Raw genomic sequence first — 15,970 nt, 5'->3', positions numbered from 1 at the left:
GTGGAATTATGTTTTTCTGAATTTTTACAAATTAAAAAAGTAAGAAATAAAAGTAACAGATAATTAAAGAGCAGCAGTAAAATAACAATAGTGGGGCTATATACCTGTACAGAGTCAATGTGCTGGGGCACCGGTTAGTCGAGGTAATTGAGTTAATATGTACATGTACGTAGTTATTAAAGTGACTATGCATAGATAATAACAGAGAGTAGCAGCAGCGTAAAAGAACGGGCAGAGGGGGCAATGCATATAGTCTGGGGTAGCCATTTGATTAGATGTTCAGGAGTCTTATGGCTTGGGGGTAGAAGCTGTTTCGAAGCCTCTTGGACCTAGACATGGCGCTCCTGTACCGCTTGCCGTGCGGTAGCAGAGAGAACAGTCTATGACTAGGGTGGCTGGAGTCTTTGACAATTTTTAGGGCCTTCCTCTGACACCGCTTGGTATAGAGGTCCTGGATGGCAGGAAGCTTGGCCCTGGTGATGTACTGGGCTGTACACACTACCCTCTGTAGTGCCTTACGGTCGGCGGCTGAGCAGTTGCCATACCAGGCAGTGATGCAACCAGTCAGGATGCTCTCGATGGTGCAGCTGTAGAACCTTTTGAGGATTTGAGGACCCATGCTAAATCTTTTCAGTCTCCTGAGGGGGAATAGGTTTTGTCGTGCCCTCTTCACGACTGTCTTGGTGTGCTTGGACCATGTTAGTTTGTTGGTGATGTGGATGCCAAGGAACTTGAAGCTCTCAACCTGCTCCACTACAGCGCCATCGATGAGAATGAGGGCGTGTTCGGTTCTCCTTTTCCTGTAGTCCAAAATCATCTCCTTTCTCTTGTGGTGTACTCCTCAATGCCATCCCGGAACATATTCTAGTCTGTGCTAGTAAAACAGTCCTGTAGCTTAGCATTTGCTTCATCTGACCACTTTTTTTATTGACCGAAGTCACTGGTGCTTCCTGATTTAATTTTTGCTTGTAAGCAGGAATCAGGATAGAATTATGGTCAGATTTGCCAAATGCGGGGGGAGGAAGAGCTTTGTACGCGTCTCTGTGTGTGGAGTAAAGGTGGGCTAGAGTTTTTTTCCCCTCTGGTTGCACATTTAACATGCTGATAGAAATGACGTAAAATGGATTTAAGTTTCCCTGCATTAAAGTCCCTGGCCACAAGGAGCGCCACCTCTGGATGAGCGTTTTCCTGTATGCTTATGGCGGCATTCAGCTCACTGAGTGCAGTTTTAGTGCCAGCATTGGTCTGTGGTGGTATGTTGACAGCTAGGAAAAATACAGACAAAATCTCTCTAGTTAGATAGTGTGGTCAACAGCTTATCATGAGATACTCTACCTCAGGCAAGCAAAACCTTGAGACTTCCTTAGATATCGTGCACCAGCTGTTGTTTACAAATATACATAGATTGCCACCCCTTGTCTTACCAGAGGCTGTGGTTCTATCCTGTCAATACAGTGTATAACCTGCCAGCTGTACATTATTCATGTCGTTGTTCAGCCACAACTCAGTGAAACATAAGATACTACAGTTTTTAATGTCCCGTTGGTAGGATATATGTGCTTTAAATTCGTCCAATTTATTATCCAGTGATTGTACATTGGTCAGTAGTACAGATGGCAAAGGCAGATTAGCCACTCGTAACCTGATCCTCACAAGGCACCCCGATCTCCTTCTGCGAAATCTGTCTTTTTCTCCTGCGAATGACGGGGATGAGGGCCTGTTCGGATGTCTGGAGTAAATCCCTCTCGTCCGACTCATTAAAGGAAAATTCTTCGTCCAATTCAAGGTGAGTAATCTCTGTTCTGATGTCCAGAAGCTCTTTTCGGTCATAAGAGATGGTAGCAGCAACATTATGTTCAAAATAAGTTACAAACAATGCAAAAAAAAATTAACAAAATAACATGGATGGATGGTGTATCAAAACACCCAGTCACTACAAAGATACAGTTGTCCTTCCTAACTCGGTTGCCAGAGAGGAAGGAAACCGCTCAGGAATTTCACCATGAGGCCAATGGTGACTTTAAAACAGTTAGAGTTTAATGGCTGTGATAGGAGAACACTGAGGATGGATCAACAACATTGTTACCCCACAATACTAACCTAATTGACACAGTGAAAAGGACGCCTGTACAGAATAAAATATTCCGAAACATGCATCCTGTTTGCAACAAGGCATTAAAGTAATACTGCAAACAATGTGGCAAAGCAATTCACTTTTTGTCCTGAATACAAAGTGTTATGTATGTTTGGGAAAAAGTCAATACAGCTGATTACTGAGTACTACTCTCCTTATTTTCAAGCATAGTGGTGGTTGCATCATGTTATGAGTATGCTTGTAATCGTTATGGACTGGAGAGTTTTTCAGGATAAAAAATAAATGGAATGGAACTAAGCACAGGCCAAATCCTTGAGGAAAACTTGGTTCAGTCTGCTTTTCACCAGACACTGGGAGATGAATTCACCTTTTATCAGGACAATAACATAAAACAGAAGGCCAAATCTACAATGGAGTTGCTTACCAAGAAGACAGTGAATGTTCCTGATGGACCAAGGTACAGTTTTGACTTAAATCTACTTTAAAATCTATGGCAAGACCTGAAAATGAGTTGTCTAGCAATGATCAAAAAACTATTTTACAGAGCTTGAAGAATTTTGAAAAGAATAATGGGCAAATGTTGCACAATCCAGTTGTGAAAAGCTCTTAGAGACTTACCCAGAAAGACTCACAGCTGTAATCGCTGCCAAAGATGCTTCCACAATGTATTGACTCAGGGGTGTGAATACTTATGTAAATTAGATATTTCTGTATTTCATTTTCAATAAATGTGCAAACAATTCTAAAACCATTTTCCCATTTGTCATTATGGGGTATTGTGTGTGGATGGGTGAGTAAATATATATATTTTGAATTCAGGCTGTAACGACAAAATGTGGAATAAGGGGTATGAATGCTTTTTTGAAGGAACTGCATATCTCTTGATCTGTTTGACTCAGAGTCATGGAATTTGGCACATATGCTCAGGGACGTAAGTATAGCTAACCTGTAGAGTGGTTCTGATTGGCCGCATGGTGGCGCTGTTGGGCCATAGCTTGACCCCCACCATGGCTGCTTGCAACTATATTTTGACTTACTCATGTCAATCTTGTGGGGTCGTATATCAGCTCACATAAACATTTTTACCTGCTCTAGAAGGAATATGGTATCGAGTGTTACTTTGTTTTGTTTGAGTGATTTTTGTTTTGGTACAAATTATATTCCAGAAAAGAGAGAGGTAGACATTTCTGGATTCAAACTCTATAGCTAAGAAAAGGAAAAGAAGCCACGTGAAGCCACAAACAATGTGAATATAGTGCAAAATATGTTAAATAGAACACATTTTCATTCAAATAAGAGTATTCTTTGGCTTCAGAGTTGAGTAATCTGTTAGAGCGTTCCTGTCCATAACAATTTATTAATTCAAATCTTTCTACTTTTAGTTTCCAAAAAGGTCTACCTTTATTCCTCAAATCCTCTTTCTGTTAATACTGGTCCTGTATATCACATGATGATAATAATAATCTCCCCTTCCCCATCCCAGCCCTCACACCCCCACCACCAAAGTGCAGAACAGGAATATCTACAGTCTCCAAATAAATATGTTTCATGGCGTGGGTGAGAGGGAGTGCAGTGGATTCATGAAAAGTCCAAACCTAACATAGATCTTTGTGAGATCTAAAAGTCCATATGAATGCACTGTACACACGTAGTACATGACATAAGGTCAAAAGATGACTACAGCTTATGAATCAGGCAAAAGGAGCTCTAAGCAACATTGTTGATAGAGCCAAGTGAGTGCTAGTGAGTATAATAATCATGTCTCATCTCTAGAGGACAAGAAATACAGTGTGGCCATGTCATATAGTCAAACTTCAAAGAGCTTTCCAGTCCAGTTTCTGTTGTTGGATCAGGTTCATGTCAGGTGTCAGGCTGTGTAAAAGTAATGTAGCTCCCATAGAAGAGGTAATATGTATTGTCATTTCGAAGCAATACAATAGCAAACTCCTGTACCGTCTCCATTTATTTTCTCACTGCAATAATCAACAGCTAATGAATCTCTTTTTCTGAATGAATCGTTCCAAACCAAACTTGCTCTATTTACATGTACATTTTTTAATCCCTCTATAGTCTTGGCTGGAGAATGGAACAGTGTTTGGTCCAAAATATTGTCTCCGCCTAACACACTGTTGAAGTGCTGAGCAGAAAGAAGCACAAGGTCGGAGACTTGGATAGCTTTTTAGCTGACGCTAATGGTTTTGTATCCAGTTGTATTGGGAAAATATATATATATGCATAAACCCAAAGAGTCCAACAAATAAAAATAAGTAGAGACTCATTTGGTCAGTTTCTTCCTGCTAACAAATACGTTTGGTCAAATTAAGCAGGAGTTTCTGATTATCCACATTTTTTTGTGACACGTCATTTTAAAAACACAATCAAAACATTGCAAATTTGCTAAAATTGATCACCTCATTGTTATATCAGAATCTTAAGAAACGGCGGATGAAAAACTGAGCCGTGTTCTTTCTGATTTGATATTGGCAGGATTCTACTGTAGCAATATTTCGAATGGAAACACAATACACATAATAATATAAAAATTGCCCATATTTCATCAATTAATTTTAACTAATGTTTGAAACACTGATTTTTGAAAATGTTGGATTCAGGGGAACAAATGTATTGTAAAAGTATGGTTTTACAATGATTCATATGATAGGGTCTCCCTATCGCCTAACTACCATGGTGCTGGCTAGACAACTCTTGTGTACACTAACAATCCTCTGCAGTTTCTAAAACTGCTTATACTGAGTGAGACATACTATAACATAAGTAGCAATCCAGTTGATAATACCCAGGCTTATAGGATCAGGGATTATATTCAGGTTACTAGTTACTAATTTGGACTGAATAGGGCAGTTCATTTGCTAAATAATCGGAAGATTTTTAGGACCAAACCCTCTGTGCGTGTAACTCCAATTTGACCTCAACTCTCATTGACATCAATAGATGATTTACAAGAAAGCACATAGCTATGTGCACTGATCTAAAGTCAGAATTGGGCCCATGGAGACTAACCCTGAATGGGAATGGGATGAACAATACACATAACAACAACATCAACATCACAACATGAGTGAGTGACTCTGCACGTTACCAGTGTGGAGGGCCACTGTGACCCTCCAGGACCTGGCCCGGGCACCATCGAAGGAGAGGGGAGAGAAGGGGACTAGGAGAGGATAGGGCCCCCTGGGGCTGGCTCTGGCTGGCTCTTGACATGCCTCCTGTTGGTGCGTTTTGTGGGAAGGTTGGGGCTGAACTGCTGCCAGTAGGACTGACAGTACTGGTTGATGAGGCGGATCTCCGGCTGGGAGGAGAACTGCGGTGGCAGAGTTTGAGGCGGGGGAGGTGGGTGCGGGTGGTGATGGGGGTTCTGGTCCTCCGGGGGGGCATCCAGGGAGGTGAGGGCCTCCACTATCTCCCGGTCCAGGATGCGGAGGGCCACGCGGACCACCGTGTGCTTGAAGTTGTTCTCAGTGGCCAGGCAGTGGTACAGCCCCCTGTCAGCGTGGCTCAGAGACTTGAGCAAGATGCCATGAGCTGTCTTCAGCACCTCTCCGTCTCGGCTCAGCTGGGGGAAGGGGAGAGAAGGGATAAGGAACATCAGCGTGAGCGAAAAGGAGAAGACAACATTATCTACAGCCATCATACAAAAGTTAACTTAATGGTCCATTAGGCCTTGTCTTACCACTTTCCTCCTGCCGTCTGGTTTCTGGTATAGCCATTTGACTGTCGCTTGTGGAGATCTAGGTTGGCACTCCAGGAACGTACTGCTCCCCTTCACCCCAAACTGCACCGTTTCACTGAGACGCTTCTCCACTGAAGGAGATAGAATCAGAGAAATAAAGTGAAGTATCGATTATGGCATAATCTGAATAAAAGGCCTTTTGACTCCATTTGACCCATTAACAGTGGTTAACTCCTTTGTGAGATTGTGTTGCGAGACCATTGTATGCAGAAAATAATTATACTCCTTTTACAAAAATCTATTTGCCAGACCAGGCTTTCAGATACACTCTATATAAGATGTAAGGGAGATATTGTTCAGTGCTTTGGCCGTGATCACGTACCTTTTGCATTGAACCCTCTGCACTGCCGCAAGGGGTTTCCATGCTTAATATCCTGTCTTCTGCTTCGCCTGTGAACAAGTATAGGAACAGTGAATTACACTCTACACATTATCACAACTTTGACTTATGCCTGAAACCCGGTAAGCAGTTTGGATGGAATTACTTCAGCTAAACTAATATCATGACTGTCCTGTGAGGATCCAAATAGGTCAGATCAGCTTGGCAATAGATAACTTCAGCCAGACCCCCTCTCACCCACATAGGGGGAGATAGGAGCTGGTGGGAGGTTGACAGTTCACACCCTGTTGTAAATCAAGGATTAGAATATTCAGTTATCTCCCTCTCCAAATTCACACAGGAATGTGCCTTTGTTTCACAGATATTTTCTAGCCGAAACTCTTAACACATTCTAAAGTGAATACTGGAACAACATTTCTAACATAGAACTTGGGGAATGGTCAAAGGCGATCTAAAGAATAATAATAATGTCATTTTGGTTGTTATTTTGTGATGTCATTAAAAATTCTACAAAAAGGAAATACTGTAACTTGAAAAGTATATACACAACATGTACAAAGTTTCCATCCTCTACATTGTGTATGAAATGTGAAAAATTGTGTTTTTTTAAGAGAGGGATGTGATCTTAGAAACAATAAGAGGAAATTGCTCCTATAACTTTGTATAAGTAAGTAGTCACCACCCCCTTGAGTGAAGTCAGAAAGCATGTCAGCCTCACGAACCACCTCTTTTGAAGAACTGTGTAAAATTCTGGGTTAAGTATTAACATATCAGACCAGAGATACATCTCCAGTTGAAGTCGTAAGCTTACATACAACTTAGCCAAATACATTTAAACTCAGTTTTTCACAATTCCTGACATTTAATCACATTTAAATTTAAATTCCCTGTCTTAGGTCAGTTAGGATCACCACTTTATTTTAAGAATGTGAAATGTCAGAATAATAGTACAGAGAATGATTCATTTCTTTCATCACATTCCCAGTGGGTCAGAAGTTTACATACACCCAATTAGTATTTGGTAGCATTGCCTTTAAATTGTTTAACTTTGGTCAAATGTTTTGGGTAGCCTTCCACAAGCTTCCCACAATAAGTTGGGTGCATTTTGGCCCATTCCTCCTGACAGAGCTGGTGTAATTGAGTCAGGTTTGTAGGCCTCCTTTCTCGCACACTTTCAGTTCTGCCCACAAATCTTCTATAGGATTGAGGTCAGGGCTTTGTGATGGCCACTCCAATACCTTGACTTTGTTGTCCTTAAGCCATTTTTCCACAACTTTGGAAGTATGCTTGGGGTCATTGTCCATTTGGAAGACCCATTTACGACCAAGCTTTAACTTCCTGACTGATGTCTTCAGATGTTGCTTCAATATATCCACATAATTTTCCTTCCTCATGATGCCATCTATTTTGTGAAGTCCCCCAGTCCCTCCTGCAGCAAAGCTCCGCCACAACATGATGCTGCCACCCCGTGCTTCAAGGTTGGGATGGTGTTATTCGGCTTGCAAACCTCCCCCTTTTTCCTCCAAACATAACGATGGTCATTATGGCCAAGCAGTTCTATTTGTGTTTCATCAGACCAGAGGACATGTGCAGTTTCAAACCGTAGTCTGGCTTTTCTATGGCGGTTTTGGAGCAGTGGCTTCTTCCTTGCTGAGCGGCCTTTCAGGTTACGTCGATATAGGACTCGTTTTACTGTGGATATAGATACTTTTGAACCTGTTTCCTCCCGCGTCTTCACATGGTCTTTTGCTGCTATTCTCTGATTGATTTGCACTTTTCGCACCAAAGTACGTTCATCTCTAGGAGACAGAACGCGTCTTGTTCCTGTGCGGTATGACGGCTGCGTGGTCCCATGGTGTTTATACTTGCGTACTATTGTTTGTACAGATAAACGTGGTACCTTTAGGCGTTTGGAAATTGCTCCCAAGGATGAACCAGACTTGTGAAGGTCTACAATTTTTTTCTGAGGTCTTGGCTGATTTCTTTTGATTTTCACATGATGTCAAGCAAAGAGGCACTGAGTTTAAAGGTAGGCCTTGAAATACATCCACAGGTACACCTCCAATTGACTCAAATGATGTCAATTAGCCTATCAGAAGCTTCTAAAGCCATAACATCATTTTCTGGAATTTTCCAAGCTGTTTAAAGGCACAGTCAACTTAATGTATGTAAACTTCTGACCCACTGGAATTGTGATACAGTGAATTATAAGTGAAATAATCTGTCTGTAAACAATTGTTGGAAAAATTACTTGTCATGCACAAAGTAGATGTCCTAACTGACTTGTCAAAACTATAGTTTGTTAACAAGACATTTGTGGAGTGGTTGAAAAACTAGTTTTAATCACTCCAACCTAAGTGTATGTAAACTTCCAACTTCAACTGTAGCTGCAGCTCACGTCCAAAGTGGTTCGAACTCAATCTCAACACGAGATAGAGGCGATAACGTCACCTCCCCGACAATCACTAGTATGATAAGCTGTCCTAAGTAAAGTATCTAGAAAATTGAACTTAAGTGGGACCATTATCCTACTCTTCTCAAATCACTGTAGAACGCTACTCTCATCACCCCAATGGGAACCATCGACACGGCTGGCTAGCCTATCTTCAGGAGCGAATGGAAGGGAATTCAACTCTGTAGTTCTGTTCAGGACTACACGACGAACCATGACATTTACACGTAAATACATTAATTTCTTACTACAAAAGTGTGGCGGTTCGTTTAAAGTATGTGATTACTGTGAGAGCAGTTTCTAAATGTACCAAAGTATTATGTCTCTGTTCCTCTGCACCCCTCTCTCCATCTCTTTTGTAACAAGCCGCCATATTTTGTCAGTCCGCTAGTGACCTTGTCGTATGTATTAAGTGTGTTTGTTTATCCTGAGTTACCATTTAGATAGCTAGTAAATAAATAATATTTGTGTAGTACTGAATCATAAGTAAGGCTGGTGTTTTTGAAGATGCAGGAGGTTACGACTGTTCAGAATGATGATAAGATACGAGGTTATGATTAATGAGTTTACTGCTTATGGATGTAATAGGTAAAGACCTTAAATACAGAAATATTTAATTTACATACAGTACCAGTCAAAAGTTTGGACACACCTACACATTCAAAGGTTTTTCTTTATTTGTACTATTTTCTACATTGTAGAATAATAGTGAAGACATCAAAACTATGAAATAATACATATGGAATCATGTAGTAACCAAAAACGAATTAAAATCTAAATATATTTTATATTTGAGATTCTTCAAAGTAGCCACCCTTTGCACACTCTTGGCAACCAGCTTCATGAGGTAGTCACCTGGAATGTATTTTAATTAATATATTTTCTTCTTAATGCGTTTGAGCCAGTCAGTGACAAGGTAGGGGTGGTATACAGAAGATAGCCCTATTTGGTAAAATACCAAGCCCATATTATGGCAAAATACCAAGCCCATATTATGGCAAGAACAGCTCAAATAAGCAAAGAGAAATGTCAGTCCATCATTACTTAGAGACATGAAGATCAGACAACGCGGAAAATGTTCAGTTGCAAAAACCGTCAAGCACTATGATGAAACTGGCTCTCATGAGGACTGCCACAGGAAAGGAAGACCCAGTTACCTCTGCTGCTGAGGATAAGTTCATCAGAGTTAACTGCACCTCAGATTGCAGCCCAAATAAATGCTTCACAGAGTTCAAGTAACACACACATCTCAACCAACTGTTCAGAGGAGACTGTGTGAGTCAGGCCTTCATGGTCTAATTGCTGCAAAGAAACCACTACTAAAGGACACCAATAAGAAAAAGGGACTTGCTTGGGCCAAGAAACACCAGCAATGGAAATTTGCCCTTTGGTCTGATGAGTCCAAATGTGAGATTTTTGGTTCCAACCGCCATGTCTTTGGGAGATGCAGAGTAGGTGAACGGATTATCTCTGCATGTGTTGTTCCCACCGTGAAGCAGGGAGGAGGAGTTGTGATGGTGTGGGGGAGCTTTGCTGATGACACTTTGTGATTTTTTTTAGAATTCAAGGCACACTTAACCAGCATGGCTACCACAGCATTCTGCAGCGATACGCCATCCCATCTGGTTTGTGCTTGGTGGAACTATCATTTGTTTTTCAACACGACAATGACCCAAAACACACCTAACAGGCTGTGTAAGGGCTATTTGACCAAGAAGGAGAGTGACGGATTGCTGCATCAGATGACCTGGCCTCCACAATCACCCAACCTCAACCCAATTGAGATGGTTTGGGACGAGTTGGACAACTGTCTCTATAGCACTTCACTAATCTGGGCTTTATGGGAGAGCGGCCAAACGGAAGCAACTCTCGAGACAAAGGCACATGACAGCACGCCTGGAGTTTGAAAAGATGCAAGTGAAAGACTGAGAGCATAAGGCAAAAGATTTAGTGGTCTGCTGAGACAATATTTTAACTTTTTGGCCTGAATGCAAAGCGATATGTCTGGAGAAAACCATCACCCATCTAATACCATCCCTACCGTGAAGCATGGTGGTGGCAGCATAATGCTATGGGGGATGCATTTCAGCGGCAGGGCCTGGGAGACTGGTAAGGATAGAGGGAACAATGAATGGAACCAAATAAAGGCCAATCCTTGATGAGAACCTGCGTCAGAGTGAAAACGACCTTAGACTGGGGCAAAGATTTACTATCCAACAGGACAATGACCCCAAGCATACAGCCAAAGCAACGCTGGAATGGCTTCAGAACAAGGATGTGAAAGTCCTTGAGTTGCCCAGCCAAAGACCAGACTTGAAACCCATGGAAAATCTATGGAAAGACTTTAAGATTACTGTTCACCGCCGCTCCCCATCTAACTTAACAGAGCTTGAAAAAATCTGCAAGAACGAATAGGAGAAAATCCCCAAATCCAGATGTGCAAAGCTGATACAGACGACTCAAAGCTGTAAGGTGCTTCTACAAAGTATTGACTCAGGGCTGTGAATACTTATGTAAATTAGATATTTCTGTATTTCATTTTCAATAAATTAGCAAAAATGTCTAAAAACATGTTGTTTTCACTGTGTGTAGATGGGTGAGAAAAAACATTATTTAATACATTTTGAATTCAGGCCGTAACATAACAAAATGTGGAATAAGTCAAGGAGTATGAATACTTATACTCTATTATGTAACCCCCTCATTTGGTGCTAAGGTGCCTCACCTCTTGGTGGAGGGGCTAAAGGCGGCGCATGTCTCTCCGTCCCAGGCACAGTAAGGGTCTCTGGCCAGGCAGCAGTCTGAACAGGCCTTCCCATAGACGCCACACCTGTGCAGGGACAACTGGGTAAGCCCCCTCTCTGACGACACATACAGCTGTTGCTGTGGGTCAGAAGGGAAGAGGAAGGACTATCAGAGGCATACAAACAACAGCAACACAACAACAGCAGTAATCATAGATGAACAAGTGATAATTAATGAAACCTACCCTTTTTGATGATAACTTCATAGTCTTAATAGGAGCTGGAGTCTGCAAAAAAGAACAACAAATAGGGGTTAGGAGAAGATAATACTGCAGAATGAAGCTTTTGGCTTGTCCCATCTCCCTTCTTGTATTAATTCATTCTAGACAATGATTTACGTGAAATAGTAATGATTGTCATTACCCTGAACATTTCCACTTCCTCTAATGTGAGTTCTTCTGTTGTGCTAGTGTCTTTAGGAAGTACTATCACCTTTTGGACTGTCCCACGATCTACAAAAAGAGGGGAGAGCGGTTCATAGTGTACATAGTACCACAGATATTGACAGTTCTTTTGTGTTTCTTCCATTTGCGAATAATCGCACCAACGTTGTCACCTTCTCACCAAGCTGCTTGGCGATGGTCTTGTAGCCCATTCCAGCCTTGTGTAGGTCTACAATCTTAGGAGAGCTCTTTGGTCTTGGCCATGGTGGAGAGTTTGGAATCTGATTGATTGATTGCTTCTGTGGACAGGTGTCTTTTATACAGGTAACAAGCTGAGATTAGGAGCACTCCCTTTAAGAGTGTACTCCTAATCTCAGCTCGTTACCTGTATAAAAGACACCTGGGAGCCAGAAATCGTTCTGATTGAGAGGGGGTCAAATACTTATTTGCCTCATTAAAATGCAAATCAATTTATAAAATTTTTGACATGCGTTTTTCTGGATTTTTTTGTTGTTATTCTGTCTCTCACTGTTCAAATAAACCTACCATTAAAATCTGCTTCCTGTGCTTGGCCCTCCTATGTTGAACATAATAAACGGCTCTCTATCCACCGGATGTGTACCAAGCTCACTAAAAGTGGCAGTAATAAAGCCTCTCTTGAAAAAGCCGAATCTTGACCCAGAAATTATAAAAAACTATCGGCCTATATCGAATCTTCCATTCCTCTCAAAAAAAAATTAAAAAGCTGTTGCACAGCAACTCACTGCCTTCCTGAAGACAAACAATGTATACGAAACGCTTCAGTCTGGTTTTAGACCCCATCATAGCACTGAGACTGCACTTGTGAAGGTGCTAAATGACCTTTTAATGACGTCAGACCGAGGCTCTGCATCTGTCCTCGTGCTCCTAGATCTTAGTGCCGCTTTTGATACCATCGATCACCACATTCTTTTGGAGAGATTGGAAACCCAAATTCGTCTACATGGACAAGTTCTGGCCTGGTTTAGATCTTATCTGTCGGAAAGATATCAGTTTGTCTCTGTGAATGGTTTGTCCTCTGACAAATCAATTGTAAATTTCGGTGTTCCTCAAGGTTCCGTTTTAGGACCACTATTGTTTTCACTATATATTTTACCTCTTGGGGATGTCATTCGAAAACATAATGTTAAATTTCACTGCTATGCGGACGACACACAGCTGTACATTTCAATGAAACATGGTGAAGCCCCAAAATTGCCCTTGCTAGAAGCCTGTGTTTCAGACATAAAGAAGTGGATGGCTGCAAACTTTCTACTTTTAAACTCGGACAAAACAGAGATGCTTGTTCTAGGTCCCAAGAAACAAAGAGATCTTCTGTTGAATCTGACAATTAATCTGGATGGTTGTACAGTCATCTCAAATAAAACTGTGAAGGACCTCGGCGTTACTCTGGACCCTGATCTCTCTTTTGAAGAACATATCAAGACTGTTTCAAGGACAGCTTTTTTCCATCTACGTAACATTGCAAAAATCAGAAACTTTCTGTCCAAAAATGACGCAGAAAAATTAATCCATGCTTTTGATACTTCTAGGCTGGACTACTGCAATGCTCTACTTTCCGGCTACCCGGATAAAGCACTAAACAAACTTCAGTTAGTGCTAAATACGGCTGCTAGAATCCTGACTAGAACCCCAAAATGTGATCATATTACTCCAGTGCTAGCCTCCCTACACTGGCTTCCTGTTAAGGCAAGGGCTGATTTCAAGGTTTTACTGCTAACCTACAAAGCATTACATGGGCTTGCTCCTACCTATCTTTCCGATTTGGTCCTGCCGTACATACCTACACGTACGCTACGGTCACAAGATGCAGGCCTCCTAATTGTCCCTAGAATTTCTAAGCAAACGGCTGGAGGTAGGGCTTTCTCCTATAGAGCTCCATTTTTATGGAATGGTCTGCCTACCCATGTGAGAGACGCAGACTCAGTCTCAACCTTTAAGTCTTTACTGAAGTCTTATCTCTTCAGTAGGTCCTATGATTAAGTATAGTCTGGCCCAGGAGTGTGAAGGTGAACGGAAAGGCTGGAGCAACGAACCGCCCTTGCTGTCTCTGCCTTGCCGGTTCCCCTCTCTCCACTGGGATTCTCTGCCTCTAACCCTATTACAGGGGCTGAGTCACTGGCGTACTGGTGTTCTTTCATGCCGTCCATGGGAGGGGTGCGTCACTTGAGTGGGCTGAGTCACTGACGTGGTCTTCCTGTCTGGGTTGGCGCCCCCCCCTTGGATTGTGCCGTGGCGGAGATCTTTGTGGGCTATACTCGGCCTTGTCATAGGACGGTAAGTTGGTGGTTGGAGACATCCCTCTAGTGGTGTGGGGGCTGTGCTTTGGCAAAGTGGGTGGGGTTATATCCTGCCTGTTTGGCCCTGTCCGGGGGTTTCATCGGATGGGGCCACAGTGTCTCCTGATCCCTCCTGTCTCAGCCTCCAGTATTTATGCTGCAGTAGTTTATGTGTCGGGGGGCTAGGGTCAGTCTGTTACATCTGGAGTATTTCTCTTGTCTTATCCGGTGTCCTGTGTGAATTTAAATATGCTCTCTCTAATTCTCTCTTTCTCTCTTTCTTTCTTTCTCTCGGAGGACCTGAGCCCTAGGACCATACCTCAGGACTACCTGGCATGATGACTCCTTGCTGTCCCCAGTCCACCTGGCCGTGCTGCTGCTCCAGTTTCAACATTTCTGCCTGCGGCTATGGAACCCTGACCTGTTCACCGGACGTGCTTGTTGCACCCTCGACAACTACTATGATTATTATTATTTGACCATGCTGGTCATTTATGAACATTTTAACATCTTGACCATGTTCTGTTATAATATCCACCCGGCACAGCCAGAAGAGGACTGGCCACCCCTCATAGCCTGGTTCCTCTCTAGGTTTCTTCCTAGGTTTTTGGCCTTTCTAGGGAGTTTTTCCTAGGGAGTTTTTCCTAGCCACCGTGCTTCTTTCACATGCATTGCTTGCTGTTTGGGGTTTTAGGCTGGGTTTCTGTACAGCACTTTGAGATATCAGCTGATGTACGAAGGGCTATTTAAATACATTTGATTTGATTTGATTTTGATCATTTCTTTGTCAGTGGCAAACGTACAAAATCAGCAGGGGATCAAATACTTTTTTCCCTCACTGTATCTGATTTGGATCATATGTGACCTTGTCATCTGCTGTTCGGATGGCCATGACTGTACGCTCTGACTGCTCTTTTTTAAATTGGTAAGCAAGCAATCTGCTAGGCCTATTGCTATACCCATGGTATTTCTGTTTAGTAACTATACTCTCCCGAGTATAGTCCAAATTTAGTTTGGGTTTGGCTGCTTTAAGTTGACTCCAGGAGGCGCTGTCTGGGGATTGTTTATGTACTTTTTCACAGCGTTCCAGCTCCCTCTCAAGATCTAACCTGTGTGCTTCCATTGCTTTTTTCTTAGAGGAAGCATATGCAATTAGATGGCCTCTTAGTGTGGCTTTGGCAGCGTCCCTCATTGTGGCCGGAGAAACAGGAGAATTTGTTGTGTTATGTGTAGTTGTCTATCCATGTAGTAACCAATATATAGAATGCTTCATTTGATAACATGGAGGTGGTGAATTTCCAGCTCTTTGACCTCAGGATGTTTTTACAGAGGTCAAAGCGGAGGCGGACAAGGCATGATCTGAAAGTGCTATGGATGCGATTGTACAAGTGGCAGAATTTATGAACATCTTTGCGATAAAAATATAATCTATACGAGAGTAGGTGTTATGGACATTGGAGTAGTATGGATAGTCCATAGATGAGCTATTAGTCTCTCTCCAGATATCTATCAGTCCCATCTCTTTAGTAAAAGAGTTAAACATCTTTGCTGATCTAGGGTTAGTGGTGGGGACTTGAGATGATTTGTCCAGAGTTGAGTTGAGGGTACAATTAAAATCTCCAGCCAGCACTCCAAAGGAAACACAACGCTCACTGAACAGGGTTATCATTTTCGACATGAAAGCAGGAGTATCTGTGTTAGGGGCGTATATGTTTAAGATAGTAATTGGTTGCCCATACAGTGACCCAGTTATCAGAATAAATTTTGCCTCCGTATCAGATATGTTTTTGTCAATTATGAATGGAACATGCTTATGGATAAGTATGG

General features: G+C 42.1%; 1 protein-coding gene across 1 annotated transcript in view; it reads right to left on the bottom strand.

Annotated features, from left to right (window-relative positions):
- Nucleotides 1-2,015: 2,015 nt before the first annotated feature.
- LOC106572221 (semaphorin-3F-like) overlaps nucleotides 2,016-15,970 on the bottom strand; it is a 105,962-nt gene continuing 92,007 nt past the window's right edge. The window contains exons 13-18 of the mRNA XM_014146212.3: nucleotides 11,806-11,894; nucleotides 11,628-11,669; nucleotides 11,364-11,521; nucleotides 6,169-6,236; nucleotides 5,787-5,917; nucleotides 2,016-5,669 (exon numbers count right to left, since the gene is read on the bottom strand). Coding sequence (XP_014001687.1) covers nucleotides 5,268-5,669; nucleotides 5,787-5,917; nucleotides 6,169-6,236; nucleotides 11,364-11,521; nucleotides 11,628-11,669; nucleotides 11,806-11,894 — 890 coding nt within the window. The 3' untranslated portion in view covers nucleotides 2,016-5,267. The remainder of the gene's footprint in view (nucleotides 5,670-5,786; nucleotides 5,918-6,168; nucleotides 6,237-11,363; nucleotides 11,522-11,627; nucleotides 11,670-11,805; nucleotides 11,895-15,970) is intronic.

Source organism: Salmo salar, chromosome 15 (assembly GCF_965601325.2).
Source record: "Salmo salar chromosome 15, fSalSal1, whole genome shotgun sequence".
NCBI classification, from domain to species: Eukaryota; Metazoa; Chordata; class Actinopteri; order Salmoniformes; family Salmonidae; genus Salmo; species Salmo salar.
This window is presented reverse-complemented; position numbering and strand designations above follow the sequence as displayed.